Source organism: Danio aesculapii, chromosome 6 (genome assembly GCF_903798145.1).
Source record: "Danio aesculapii chromosome 6, fDanAes4.1, whole genome shotgun sequence".
In the NCBI taxonomy this organism is placed as follows: Eukaryota; Metazoa; Chordata; class Actinopteri; order Cypriniformes; family Danionidae; genus Danio; species Danio aesculapii.
Window position 1 is genome coordinate 61819414 of NC_079440.1, and position 16998 is coordinate 61836411.

At 35.1% G+C, this 16998-nt stretch overlaps 1 protein-coding gene across 1 annotated transcript in view; it reads right to left on the reverse strand.

Moving 5' to 3' along the window:
• The window catches only part of LOC130231204 (zinc finger E-box-binding homeobox 1-like), a 49364-nt gene extending 32596 nt beyond the window's left edge, over positions 1–16768 (reverse strand). The window contains exons 1-2 of the mRNA XM_056460677.1: positions 16660–16768; positions 4151–4345 (exon numbers count right to left, since the gene is read on the reverse strand). Of these exons, the coding sequence (XP_056316652.1) occupies positions 4151–4289 (139 nt within the window). The 5' untranslated portion in view covers positions 4290–4345; positions 16660–16768. The remainder of the gene's footprint in view (positions 1–4150; positions 4346–16659) is intronic.
• Between the last annotated feature and the right edge of the window lie 230 nt (positions 16769–16998).

Here is a 16998-nt window from a genome sequence, read left to right on the forward strand (position 1 = left end):
AAACCCATATTCTGAAATATACATATACAGACCCATACAAGGATAGAACAACTATTATTGTTTGCTGTGCTTCTATCCGTCTGTTTTAGGAGCATCTATATGTGATTTAAAATATGCTTAATAGAAATGCCAAGATGTGCATTAATGTTGAAAATATGCACACATAAATATATATAGTAGGATAACCTTTTATTTGATAAGAAAAATGGGTCACACTTTATTTTGAGTCACATTGCATCATTGCCTTTTATCATCTGTACACTGATGATACAGTGATTTATTGTTGCGCTCCTTCACTTTCTCAGGCCATACCATTTTTACAGTCTGCTTTTAATATTGTTCAGTCTTGTCTTAAGTATCTTAAATTGGTCTTAAATGTAGATATAATAAATCTAAATTAATGATTTTCACAGATTTAGTGTCCAGCTATAAATATTTAGGCTTTTTACTCGATCAGGAGCTTTCCTTTAAAGAACACGTAGCAAATTCGGTTCAGAAATTGAGAGTTAAGCTCGGGTTTTACTATCGAAATGCATCCTGCTTTTCTCTTAGAGCTCGTAAACATTTGGTGTCTGCAACATTTTTACCATTGATGACTATGGTGATGTTTTATATATGAATGCTTCAACCAAATGTCTTCAGCCTCTGTTTATCACAGCACTCTGAGGTTTGTTACAGGCTGTCAGAGACTAACTCACCATTGTGAACTGTGTACCAAATCTGAGTGGCCTTCTCTGAATGTAACACGGTGCACCCGCTGGATGACTCTGGTCTACAAGGCTCTTCTGGGTCTGGTGCCTTCATACCTAACTTCCCTTCTTTATAAGTCATAAAGCCAGTATGCCCTACGTTCAAGTGAATCTTATCATTTGACTGTACCCCAGGTTCGAACTGAAATGGGGAGGCGAGCCTTTAATCATGCTGCCCCCTAATCCTGCAATACTCTTTAGTTTGAACTATAATATCAGAGCTCATCCTAATCAAATCTTTTCACTCTATCCTTTTTAACAAACAACAACAGTCCATTTCTCAATGTATACAACATGTTAACATATTGTAATGTGGTACAGCTGAACAACTAAACTGTATTTTTATATTATCTTCATTTTCTATTTATTATTAATATTATTTATTTATTTATTTATTATTTTAGTCGTGTGTTGCGGACCTCTTGGCCAGGTCACCCTTGTAAATGAGATCTTGATCTCAATGGGTTTTACAGTATCTGGTTAAATAAAGAAACGTATATCTACATGCCAACTGATTCTCATTAGATTATAAGTAGACTGTTAGGTTAGGATTAGTGTAAATTGACCTGTACTTGCAAAGTCTCTTATAGTCAGTTAAATGTTTGTTGAAGGAGCAGAATCAGCAGATATTAAGCAGACAGTTTACTAATACTCAAATGGACCATCAAAATAAAGTGTTACAAACAAATGTGTACAAACTCTGATGTAAACACATTTAGTGAATAAAGTTCATCAGTATGCATGCTGTGATGTAGTTTTTGCCAGATGATGATCAGATATAAATGTGTGTTTCAGGGACTTTGCATATTGAAGCTTCCAGATTTCTGTGTTTCCAGCTTTACATTGTAAAAGATTTGAAATATTGTTTTGCTGAATGTAAAGCTGTCAGCCCGTCATCGCAATGCTTTAGTATTATTATTCTTCTGTAATTATTCCCTCCAGAACTATCTTGAGCATCTGTCTGTGCTCACAAAGAGTGTCTCACGCCTCCAAAATATGCATGTTATTAATTAACATCAAAATCAGAAAGGGTTAACGGAATAGTTCAACCAAAAATTATTTATTTATTTATTATTTACTCTCCCTGAAGTAGTTAAAAACAGTGTTTATATTCTTATATTGAACAGAAAAGGAGATATTTTGAACAAAGCAAAACAATCTGGTAACCATTGACTTCCCTAGTAGGAAAAACAAATACTATGGAAGTCAATGGTTACAGCATTTGTTTTAACTCATAAGGGTTTGAAATAAGTAAGGGTGAGTAAAATGTAAAATGACCCCTGAAACTTTCAAGCCAGGTTGATTGGAAATATGTGCCCAGGACTACATTTTAGAGAACTGACAAATATGTACCCTGGACTACGTCTTCTTGCAGTTTCCAATGTCACAAATCCACTAGAGGGCGCTGTGTACTTTTTAAACAATCTCAAATACATTACTGGGGCACGTTTCTCATAAATCCACCAGAGGGCACTGGGTACGCTTATTCAGTTGTCAAATATCTCTCTCGAGAGTGCCATACATGCCTGCTTTTCTAGCGTAAATCCACCAGAGGCTGCTGTCAACTGACTGATAACTCCCCAACCCCTTTACCCTAAACCCAACTGACAGTGTTCTCAAAAGCAACCCAGAAAAAGAAAAGCCCTCGCAGCCGCCTGATTTTCACCACGTTTTCAGATCTTACCATGTTCTCACCCTGTTATTTCCCAACAGGCACACAGCATCATAAGATATTAATATTAGGTTAGATTTAGGTCTTGACGTGAGGTGACCAAAATTCGATGTCTAGCCAGCGTCTAAGGACAACGTTATTTTGACATCCAATAACGACATCAAATTACATTGATATTAGGTTGATTTTAGGTTGTGCTGGAAAGTGACCAAAATCCACCATCTGAAAGATATCATAATGTAACGTACACACAACATCAAGGTGTAGCATCATTAGACATTGATATTTGGTTGATTTTAGGTTGATTTTAGGTTGAAGGTTAGACATTGATGCTGGGTTCTGACGTCAACCCGATTTTCATTTCCAAACAAAATCCAACGTTCCCACAACGTTGGGGTACAACATCAATATGACATCATGTTGACGTCCTGTGCCTGCAGGGTTACTTATTTAATTTTTTTTGCTTTGTGTTTTTGTTTTACCTGCTTTCTAAAACCAGTCTTCAGCACACTTGAACACTGTCATCGCAGCCAACTACTCTTTGTGTCTCAAGTTCGCCAATGTACATGGCAAGCTACAGGACAAACTGGTAAAAGCCGTCCACATGGAGGTAAATGGTCAGCTGGTAGCGCAAAAAAAAAAACAGAAGTCATTGGTTGGCATCATACCGCCCCATAGCATTAGTTTTAAAGATGAAATGCTGCCATACGAAACTCTGGCTACATAATTTGCACTCTCTAGAAATGTATACAGGGGTACATATTCACAATGAGCCTTTGTTGGGTTTTCCTGCTTTCTGAAACCATCCTTTGTTGGACTCAAACCCTGCTCCACTCCAAATCTAGCATCATTTGTGGTGAGCTATCAAGTCACACCAGAAAAGCCATTTGGAGATAAGCAGTCAACAGTGTCGCCCCATAATGTCCATTTGACACCTAAAATGCAGCCATATATACCCATGAGCACATATTTCTTGGTTCTCAAAACTGTACACCAGGGCACATTTTCCCAACGAGGCTGTGTTGCAAACTTTATCAAACTGCAAGAGAAAAACATTTTGGTTTGTGGCTTCATTGTTGTGGTGTAAACCATACCTGCGGGTGGGGTGGGGGTGGTTATAGGGCTGTACCAAAAGGGGGTGGGGGTGAAGGGTGGTATCATATGAGTTATGTGATTGAGGGTGAGGGATATGGGTGTGAAAAGCAGTAGAATCACTGGTCATGCTGAGGTGTGTTTGGCGGAGTGTGTGTGTGTGTTCTGCGGACTCACTGGTCATGCTGAGGTGTGTTTTGTGGAGAGTGTGTGGGTGTGTTCTGTGAACTCACTGGTCATGCTGAGGTGTGTTTTGCGGAGTGTGTGTGTTCTAGGGACTCACTGGTCATGCTGAGGTGTGTTTTGCGGAGTGTGTGTGTTCTGGGGACTCACTGGTCATGCTGAGGTGTGTTTTGCGGAGTGTGTGTGTTCTGGGGACTCACTAGTCATGCTGTGGTGTGTTTTTTGGGGTGTGTGTGTGTTCTGTGAACTCACTGGTCATGCTGAGGTGTGTTTTCCGGAGTGTGTGTTCGTTCTGTGAACTCACTGATCATGCTGCAGTATGTTTTCCGGAGTGTGTGTGTTCTGTAGACTCACTGGTCATGCTGCAGAATGTTTTGAGGAGTGTGTGTGTTCTGTAGACTCACTGGTCATGCTGCAGAATGTTTTGAGGAGTGTGTGTGTTCTGTAGACTCACTGGTCATGCTGCAGTGTGTTTTGCGAGGTGTGTGTTCCGGGTCGGTCCAGCTCTCGGCTGCTGGACTGCTGGACTCCGTCTCCTCGCTGGCCGTCAGACTGAGTTTATCCTGAGCATCTCTGCTGTCCAGAGCCTCCATTCCCCAAACACTGCCCTCATCCTCGCCCTCAGAGCCCAGGCAGCGCTCCACGTCCCCTGAACACACACACACATGCATGTTACAATGTGCACTAGGGAGGCCACAATACTCAGTAACACTTAGTAATAATAATAATTTATTTTTATTTAGCGAATGAATAAATATTATATATTTTTTTATAATATTCATCATTCATTTTCTATTCGGCTTAGTCCCATTATTAATCTGAGATCGCCACAGCGGCATGAACCACCAACTTGTCCATGTTTTATGCAGTGGATACCCTTCTAGCTGGGAAACATCCATACACACGCATTCACACTCATACACTACGACCAATTTTAACAACCTAATTCACCTGTACCGCATGTCTTTGGACTTGTGGGGGAAAACGGAGCACCCGGAGGAAACCCACGTCAACACGGGGAGAACATGCAAACTCCACACAGAAACGCCAACTGACCCAGCCGAGGCTCAAACCAGCGACCTTCTTGCTGCGAGGCGACAGCACTACCTACTGCGCCACCACGTCATCCTAGCGCTACTAATAATAACATAAAATAACATAAAATACAAGGATAGCAGGACAAATGTTATGCAGATGATAAAAATATATGCTGTATATAAAAAATAAAGTCAGAAACATTGTAAATGTACAAACAGCGCTCCACGTCCCCTGAACACACATCACACTTTGCAGTAGGGATGCCACAATACTCGGTAACACCTAATAGTAATAATTAATTTTCATATAGCATCTTTAAAATGTAATTTTCAAAGCAGTTTGCACTTAAAACATTACATGGCAGACTCAGAAACAGGGTCAGTTTACCTGGCTAGCGAGCGTGTTGTGGCAGAACCGTAAGCAATCCCCCCTGTTATCTAGTGTCTGTGTGACGTAGATAAGTTTCTCTCTAATATATTGTTTTGTGTTGTATATATCGTATTTTGTTGTATATATCGTATTTTCGTATTTGTATTTTCGTATTCCGGGTCCACAACACAATTACGCACGGTGGCACGGGAAACATTCTGACATACTACACTCTGTAGTGAGCACTCTCACCGCTCAGAGCTCACAGGGCGCCACAGCAGGTGGCAGTAGTGAGCTTATGGGTCGCGGGCGGTCGCAGATAGCAAAAAAAAAAAAAAAACATTTCCGTAGGGGATACAAATTGTATATATATATATATATATATATATATATATATATATATATATATATATATATATAAAACAATTCAGTAACATTGTAGATGTAAAACTGATCAAAAATACACATACACCACTTCACATGTATACACATACACCTCATTTATTACACAATCATTTAAAGAACTATTTAATTATTACCATTATAATTGGATCATAAACTATTTGGGTGACACGGTGGCTCAGTGGTTAGCACTGGGCATTTCAGTGTGGAGTTTGCATGTTCTCCCCTTGTTGGCGTGGGTTTCCTCAGGGTGCTCTGGTTTCCCCCACAGTCCAAACACATGCGCTGTAGGGGAATTGATGAATTAAATTGGCTGTAGTGTATGAGTGTGTGTATGAGTGTTTCCCAGTGCTAAGTTGCAGCTAGAAGGGCATCCGCGGTGTAAAACATGCTGCAATAGTTGGCGGTTGTGGTGAATGAATATTAACTATTTGTAACAGGCGACAATTTGAGTAGTGCAACAATACTAAAAACGTGTCTAAAGACTGACTATAACAGCGCTATTTTACTATTTCTGACAGTTTATGAACACAAATGCATCACAGAAATGAGAATTTTGTACTGTTATTGTGTTTCATTTATTGGCATTTATGATAAAAAGATAAATAAATACTAGCTTTAAAATGCGTCATTAGCAAAAATGTTGAGGGGGTTGTATACAGGGTACAATTTGTTTTAGTTAAAATGTAATATTCATTCATTCATTTTTCCTTCGGCTTACTCCCTTATTTACCAGAGTGCCACAGTGGAATGAACTGCCAACTATTCCAGCATATGTTTTGCGCAGCGGATGCCCTTCCAGCTGCAACCCAGTACTGGGAAACCACCATACACACATTCACACACACTCATACACTACAACCAATTTAGTTCATCAGTTCCCCTATAGCGCATGTGTTTGGACTGTTAGGGAAACCGGAGCACCCGGAGGAAACCCACGTCAACACAGGGAGAACATGCAAACTCCACAGAGAAAAGCCAACTGACCCAGCCGAGGCTCAAACTAGAGACCTTCTTGCTGTGTGGCCACAATGCTAACCACTGAGCCACTGTGACGCCCCTAATTTTAATTATTAATGCAATAATTAAATTAAGGGGCATCATGGTGGCTCAGTGGTTAGCACAATCGCCTTACAACAAGAAGGTCTCTAGTTTGAGCCTCGGCTGGGTCAGTTGGCGTTTCTCTGTGGAGTTTGCATGTTCTTCCTGTGTTGGCGTGGGTTTCCTCCAGGTGCTCTGGTTTCCCCCACAGTCCAAACACATGCGCTATAGGGGAACTGATGAACTAAATTGGCCTTAGTGTATGTGTGTGAATGCAAGAGTGTATGGGTGTTACCCAGTGCTGGGTTGCAGCTGGAGGGGCATCCTCTGTGTAAAACATATATTGGATAAGTTGGCGGTTCATTCCACTGTGGCGACCCCGGATTAATAAAGGGACTAAGCTGAAAAGAAAATGAATGAATTAAATGACATATTAATGCATGCTTGATTTAAAGTCATATACAGCGTTTAGATCAGCATGACATAATGAAATAAAAAATCATGCACATATAAAACAGAAACAAAAATATGCCGAACATGACATGGAAATAAAGTGCTTGAGCAGAACATGAACAGAGCGGCTGGGTAATTTAAGCAGATTAACAGCTGCCAACCAAACTGTTGAGATTAAGATCTTGTGAAAAGAGTTAACATTAGACAGAGCAGATGAAGAAGAAGACAAGTGTGAAGTTCTCAGACACGAACACACACACACACACGCACGCACACACACACACACACGCACGCACGCACGCACGCACACACACACACACACACATTCGTGTCAGCAGCATCAGAATGTGCAGCTTTATACAATCATTCCTGTTGTATCAGATACAGTTATTAATACTTACACACACACACACACACACACACACACATTCACACAGACAGTATACACACATACACGCTCATTCACACACACACACACACACACACACACACACACACACACACACACACACACACACACACACACACACACACACACACACACAGTACAAACACATTCAGACATATAAATACAAACACAAACATTCACACACACAGTATACACACATACACACTCATTCAAACAGTACACATACATACAACACACACATGCAAGCACACAATCAACGCAAAACTTACACACACGGTATACACACTCACTCTCTCTCTCACTCACACACACAAACATGCATACAGTACACACATACATATAACAGGCACAGACAACACACACACACACACACACAGACACAGTACTCACACTCATTCTGTCTCTCACACAAACACACACACATACAGTGAACACATACATAACACAAGCACACACGAGACACATTACACACACTAACTCTCTCATACACACACACACACACACGCATACACAAATGCACACATTCAGAACACACATACATAATGCAAGCACACACGATACACATTACACATACTCAATCGCTCACACACACACGCATACACACACACACACGCACGCACGCACGCACACACACATACAGTACACACACATACAGTACACATACATAACGCAAGCACACACGATACACATTACACATACTCGCTCGCTCACACACACAGACATACACACACACACACACACACACACATACAGTACACACATACATAACACGCACACACACACACACACACATACAAACACACAAACATACACAAACACGCACACACATGCACACACACACAAACATACACAGTTCTTATACTTGCTCTCACTCTCTCTCATTTGCAAACACGCATACACAAACACGCACACACACACACACTGATTCTTCTTCCTCCTGATCGCTGCAGTGTTGTAAAGTCAGAAATGTGGGTTGTGCAGCAGATGAAACAGAAAACAGTGTGTGTGTGTGTGTGTGTGTGTGTGTGTGTGTGTGTGTGTGTGTGTGTGTGTGTGTGTGTGTGTGTGTGTGTGTTTTCCATCAGCTGCTCGACAGTTATAAACACTCTTCAATGATCGCCGCCGCAGAATCACAGCTTTATAATCTTCCCAGATCAAGAGCTGTGTGTGTGTGTGTGTGTGTGTGTGTGTGTGTGTGTAGTATTCTGGGTGAAGATCGCATGGGAAAATCAAGACATGGAAGCTGGCAGATATTTATATTTAACTACGAACACACACACGCAATCTCACACACACACACACACACACACACACACACAAACACACGCACACACACGCAATCTCACACACACACACACACACACACACACACACACACACACACACACACACACACACACACACACAAACACGCAATCTCACATACACACACACACACACATATATATATATATATATATATATATATATATATATATATATATATATATATATATATATATATATATATATATATATAAACACAAACATAAAGTAAACAGACACACAAAGACACACACACAGACAAACATACACACAAACACGCACATAAAAACAAATATACAGTACACAGTAAAACACACACACATACACACACACACACACACCAAAATACACACATACAAACAGCATTTGTTTTACACAGTGGATGCCTTTTCAGCCGCAACCCAGTACTGGGAAACACCCATACACACTCATTCTTACACACACACACTCATACACTATGGCCAGTTTAGTTCATCAATTCCCCTATAGCACATGTGTTTGGACTGTGGGGGAAACCGGAGCACCCGGAGGAAACCCACACCAACACGGGGAGAACATGCAGACGCCACACAGAAACACCAACTGACCCAGCCGAGACTCAAACCAGCGACCTTCTTGCTGTCAGGCAATCGTGCTACCCACTGCGCCACCATGACGCCCTTAATTAATTAAATAAATACATAAATAAATAAATAAATAAATAAATAAATAAATAAATAAATAAATATAAATATTTTATTTTTGTATTACTCATATTGTTATACATATTTTCCATATAAGTCTTGTGTTATGTGGTGTGTATGATGTATGATTATTACTAATGCATATATATATATTCATTCATTCATTCATTTTCTTTTCGGCTTAGTCCCTTTATTAATCTGGGGTTGCCACAGTGGAATGAACCACCAACTTATCCAGTATATGTTTTACACAGCGGATGCCCTTCCAGCTGCAACCCATCACTGGTAAACACCCATACACACTCATTCACACACACACACTATGGACAATTTAGCTTACTCAATTCACCGCATGTGTTTGGACTGTGGGGGAAACCGGAGCACCCGGAGGAAACCCAAGCCAACACAGGGAGAACATGCAAACTCCACACAGAAACACCAACTGACCCAGCCGAGGCTCGGAACAGCGACATTCTTGCTGTGCAATTGTGCTACTCACTGCGCCACCGTGACGCCCAGCATATATATAGTAATTGTGAATTGCAAATTGCATTATGAGATGTTGATTCCTGCTCTCCTTCAAATGAAATGATCATATCATACATCAGATTGTCAGCAACAACAGCTATTATCATGGCAAAACTTTCATTATGGTTCCACAAACAAATGAACACATAAATTAGATATGATTTTACACGTCATACTGTGTGATACAACATTATTATTATGATATAACTGTATACAGTTAAAGTCAGAATTATTAGCGTCCTTTTGAATTTCTTTTTCTTTTTTAAATATTTCCCAGATGATGTTTCTCAGATTGAGGAAATGTTCACAGTATTTCTGATAATATTTGTTCTTCTGGAGAAAGTCTTATTTGTTTTATTTCAGCTAGAATAAAAGCAGTTTTTAATAGTTTAAACACCATTTTAAGCTCAATATTATTAGCCTCTTTAAGCTATATTTGTTTTCAATAGTCTCCAGAACAAACCACTGTTATACAATAACTTGCCTAATTACCCTAACCTGCCTAGTTACCCTAATTAACCTAGTTAAGCCTTTAAATGTGACTTTAAGCTGTATAGAAGTGTCTTGAAGAATATCTAGTCTAATATTATTTACTGTCATCATGACAAAGAGAAAATAAATCAGTTATTAGAGATGAGTTATTAAAACTATTATGATTAGTCGGAGCAATAGCCTAGTGGAGTCCCAGCTCGAGGACATTTCCCAACCCTGCCCCCTCTCTCTCTCTCCCACTTCGCTTCCTGTCTGACTACTGTCCTATCTAATAAAGGCAAAAAGGCCAAAAATAAATCTTAAAAAAAAAAACTATTATGATTAGAAATGTGTTGGAAAAATCTGCTCTCCGATAAACAGAAATTGGGGGGAAAAATAAACAGGGGGGCTAATAATTCTGTCTTCAACTGTATGTTATAAAAGACATAACTATATAAGAATGATGTAAGAGCTGCATGTGATGTCTCATCATTTACCTGTTTTAATGTTAAACATTAAGACTCACCTTTTTAGCATTGATTTTAACTTGGGATGATCATTATGTTAACTTTTTATTCTATCTTATGGCTCATATTTTTATTGTTTTATTGCATCTTTTATTGTTGTGCAGTTTTGCTTGCCTTGTATTGCTTGTGTTTTGCCTTGTAGCGCTTTGAGTTTAAGAAAAAAGTGCATTACAAATAAAATGGATCAATATTATTATTATTATTAATTTAAAGTAAACTAAAATAAAGCATAATAATCATAAGATAATATAAATATATAGTAAAATATGTATTGTGGCGTCATTAAAATGATCATCATCAGCTGAGTATGCAATTTTGTTCCCTTTATGCAGAACGTGTTTAGTAATGACAGTAAAGCTTGAGAAATGAGTGTGTGTGTGTGTGTGTGTGTGAGAGAGAGAGCGTAAATGACTTGATTAATGCAAATAACACTTAAGAGTCGTGGAAAATTATTCTGTGTGTGTGTGTGTGTGTGTGTGTGTGTGTGTGTGTGTGTGTGTGCGTGTGCGTGTGTGTGTCTGTATGAGCATGAATGACTCTATCAATGCAAATATCACTTATGAGTTGTGGAAAATTATGCTCTGTGTGTCTGTGTGTGTGTGTGTGTGTGTGTGTGTGTGTGTGTGTGTTTATTAGCAGGACTGATCAGTTGTACAGCAGGAAGCTTTAGTTTCAATTCGACCGTAATGGAACAAACAATTGTTTCTCATATTTAAGTAACACAATGTACATGTCAAACACGTGCTGTTCCCATCAGCTCATTGCGGAAACACACACACACACACACTCACTGCATATGACAGCCAGGGCCTTTCGTGTTATGACTGTGCAAAAACACAGGCGATTAAACCATGAGTGTTATAGTTTTCATTTCACATTCAAACACCAAACACACACACACACACTCACACACTGTGCGTCTCCTCATAGATACACTTTCTTGATGCATAAAACTAGTTAAATCAATCAAAATCTACAACGCACTCTCCAGACAGTTTTATTTTACTCCAAATAGACTCCAAAAAAAAAGTCGATAATAAGCATATCACTGAAGAAATAGAGCAATATATAAATAAATATAAATAAATAAGGAGAATAATAATTATAAATGACAAAATTATAGAAAAACAGCAGAGGAAAATAATAATAAAGAGTACAAATAAATAAAACAAAGAGGATAAAAATAAACTAAATAATAAATAAATCAAGAAAATAAACTGAAGAGAAGCATAACGATAATAACAACAATAATAAAAACATTAAGAAAATAAATAAAATAATTAAAAAACAAATAAAAGAGGAAAAGAATAATGAAAATAAAGATTAAAAATAACAATCAATTTTAAAATAAATTAAATACATTTAAAAGGAAAATTAAAACAGCAATAAATAAACAAAGAGCAAAACAATAATAAAAAATAAATAAATTATTAAATAAATAAACAAATAAATTACGGAGGAAAATAAAAATATAAAAATAGGAATAAATAAATCTATAAATAAATAAACACATTAGTTAAAGAGGAAAATAAAAATATAAAAATAGCAATAAATAAATAAAGATTAAAAGATATCATAAATGCCAAGAAATAAATAAACAATAAAAATTAAATAGAGGAAAACAACTATAAAAAAATGTAATGAATTAAAAAAATAAACAAACAAATTAACTAAAGAGGAAAATAAAAATATAAAAATATAAATAAATACATGAATAAAGATCAAACAATAATAAAAAGGTAAATAAATAAATAAACAAATGAATAAAGAGGAAAACAATAATAAAAATGTTATTAATTAGGAAATAAATTAATAAAAGAGCAAAATAGAAATAAAAAATAGAAACAAATAAATAAATATTAAACAATAATAACAAATTTAAATAAATAAATAAACAAATAAAAGAGAAAAACAAAATAAAAAATTAAGTAAAGGAATAAATAATTGTTCAATAAAAAAGAGGAAAATAAACAAATAAAGATAGCAATAAAAAAATAAAGATTAATCAATAATAAAAAATGTAAATAAACAAATAAAGATAGCCATAAATAAATAAAGAGTAATCAATAATACAAAATGTAAATAAACAAATAAAGATAGCAATAAATAAATAAAGATTAATCCATAATAAAAAATGTAAATAAACAAATAAATAAGTAAAAAGAAAAACAATAATAATAAAAATGCAAAAATAAGTCAATTAAGAAATAAATAAATAAAAACAAGATGCCATCTACAAACAGCAGAACTACTTCTGATCATATTTCTGTTTGCCTGGCATATGAAGCTGATTTTCCTGCATGTTTTCTAGTGATGTTTGCAGCGCCGACTCTGTTCTGCATTATGTGTCATTTACTGTAGTGACAGTCAGGATGGCTCAGATTATCTGTGTGTGTGTGTGTGTGTGTGTGTGTGTGTGTGTGTGTGTGTGTGTGTGTTCCAGAACATTCCTCACTCAGGGTTTATTTCACACAGTAAATCTGCAAACACTCTCACAGCAGCAGCCGATGCACTTCACAGACATTAAGCATTTATTACCAGTTTCAGAAAAAAAAGACTGAATTATTATTAATAAAAGAAATTATACTAAAGATGAATTTATGTGTCCGTTTATTTGTCTTTGCTTGTAAAATTAAGACATTTATTCATGCTTTTTTGATTGGCAAACTAAAATTGCATATTAAAGTGTAAATTGAACTGTAAAAAGCAATTGTTACCTTAAAAGTCATTTGTTTACTGAATAAAAAATAATCATGTTTACAGTATAAGTTGCACATTAAATAGTAATTTGTTTACTGAATAATAATTGCAAAATTATGTTTACAGTATAAATTGCATGTAAAAATTACATTTACAGAATACATTGCATCTAAAATTATTTTTACAGTATACATTGCATAATAAAAATTATGTTTAGAGTATAAGTTGCATATAAAAAATACATTTACAGTGTATATATTGCATTTAAAAAGGATGTTTACAGTATAAATTGCATATAAAATTACGTTTACAGTATAAATTGCATATAAAATTACGGTTACAGTATAAATTGCATAATAAAAATGATGTTTACAGTATAAATTGCATAATAAATATGATGTTTACAGTATAAATTGCATATAAAATTACGGTTACAGTATAAATTGCATAATAAAAATGATGTTTACAGTATAAATTGCATAATAAAAATGATGTTTACAGTATAAATTGCATAATAAATATGATGTTTACAGTATAAATTGCATAATAAAAATGATGTTTACAGTATAAATTGCATAATAAATATGATGTTTACAGTATAAATTGCATAATAAATATGATGTTTACAGTATAAATTGCATATAAAATTACGGTTACAGTATAAATTGCATAATAAAAATGATGTTTACAGTATAAATTGCATAATAAAAATGATGTTTACAGTATAAATTGCATAATAAATATGATGTTTACAGTATAAATTGCATAATAAAAATGATGTTTACAGTATAAATTGCATAATAAATATGATGTTTACAGTATAAATTGCATAATAAAAATGATGTTTACAGTATAAATTGCATATAAAATTAAGGTTACAGTATAAATTGCATAATAAAAATGATGTTTACAGTATAAATTGCATAATAAATATGATGTTTACAGTATAAATTGCAAAGAAAATTACGCTTACAGTGTAAATTGGATATACAAGTTATCAGTTTCAGTGTGAATTGCATATAAAATTATGCTTTCAGTATAAACTGCACGATAAAAATGATCTTTACAGTATAAATTGCAAATAAAAATAAAGTTTACAGAATAAATTGTGTATAAAAAATTACATTTACAGTATAGATTTAAAATGTAAAAAATTATCTTTACATTATAAATTGCATATACAAATTACGTTTATGGTATAAATTGCATATAAAATTTACATTTACAGTATAAATTGCAAAATAAAAATGATATACAGTATAGATTGCATAGAAAAATAACGTTTACAGTATAAATTGCATATAAAACTTACATTTACAGGAAAAACTGCATATATAAAATGACCTTTACAGTATGAATTGCATATAAAATGACGTGTACGATATGAATTGCATGTAAAACGATGTTTACAATATGAATTGCATAATAAAAATGACGTTTACAGCATGAATTGCATAATAAAAATTTGATTTCTAGTATAAATTGCATATACAATTACGTTTACAGTATAAATTGCATATTAAAATTACATTGCAGTATAAATTGCACTGTAAAAGATAACTGTAATCTTGAAGATAATTTACTGAATAAAATTGCATATAACAATTGTTTACAGTATAAAAAGGGACATTTTTATATAAAAAAATAGATTTTGTTTACTGTATAAAAAAATTGCATTAAAAAAATCACGTTTACATTATAAATTGCATTGCAGAAAGTATTTATATGCTAAAAAAAGCATATTTTACCTGATTTAAAATGTCATTTTAGTCTCTCAATACCATTGAACCAAATAATATGCACAATTTCATACCAAATGCATCAATATTTTTGATTTAAATGTCAATACCAGAACATTTAAATATATGCTTCTTCCTGTTGCTTTTCGGACATATTGTACAAGTTCAAATTTGTATTGTGTTGTTGCATTATTTGGCTAAGTTTATTAATATTATTGTATTTTTTTTGCGTGAAATAACGTCTAAATAAGTCTAAAGTGTGTTGGATTTATGAAAAAAACTATCAATAAATGTGATTAATGCCTTTGTCTATTAACATTATTGAAGTTTTTGTTTTTCATGTTCCAAATAAAGTCTAAAGTCTAAATAAAGTGTGTTGGTTTTATTAAAAATATTTATACTGTACATTTGATTAATGCCTTTGTTTATTAACATTATTGATGCTTTTGTTTTACGTGTTTGAATTAAAGTCAAACGTCTAAATAAAGTGTGTTGGTTTTATTAAAAATAACTCTATATTTGATTAATGGCTTTGTTTATTTATTAATGGCTTTGTTTATTAACATTATTGACGTTTTAATTACATTATTGATGTCTAAATCAAGCCTAAAGTCTAAATAAAATGTGTTGATTTATTAAAAATAACTCTATATTTGATTAATGACTTTGTTTATTAACATTATTGACGTTTTTGTTCTAAATCAAACGTAAAGTCTAAATAAAGTGTGTTGGAATTATTAGAAAAATATAAATAAATGTGATGAACGTTCCTAAAGATATTAAAGTAAACAAATGTCGATTTCAATATTTGCAAGCATTACTAAACCTGTGATTTCGCAGCATCAGCTTATAATAAATCCAGAAACCTGTTCTGAATGTTCAATATGCAAGAAACAAACTTTTGCTTTTCCTCAGTAAAAGTGTGCGGTGCAGGAATACAGCAGAGCGGTCATAAAGGATGGAGGCGTTTCAAAACACTCATTCCTACCTACACAGATACACACACACACATGCACGCACACTACGCGATGACACACACCGTTTAGCATTTTACACTCATTTTTACACTCAGATATGCATTAGTGACAGAGTGTGAAGTGCAGCGCCAACGGGCTTCACAGAAAACAGGAAACTGTTGAAAGAAACATTCAAAAATTCAAAAATTCGAAATTCCTTTGAAGCGCCGCAGCTCAGTTCTATTTAAAGGTCAAGATGCAGAAGATGAAAGAGGACATCAAAGGCAGATGCAGATCTAAATAAAACATCAAAGACAGGCTGATTTTATTATATCGTTTTACCTTGATTGAGATTTCAGCAAACATCCAGCAATCAGCAGTGAGTGTGAGCACAAGTGTCTGACTCGGCTATTTTTCACAGTGTGTCAATGAGTCACATCACAGCTACAACACACCCACAGCACACACACACATACACACACACACACACAAACGTCATGCAGCCATCGCGGGTCAAACGTGGACGCTCAAAGCTTCATCTGTGATTGGAGAAAGTCTTGCTGGAGCTCAGAGTATGATAAGGGTTTCTTCAGATGAAGAAGATCAACACATCCTGATACGCTTCAGCTTCAGTGTGTGTGTGTGTGTGTACTTTGTAATTCTAAACCAAAAGTCCCCACA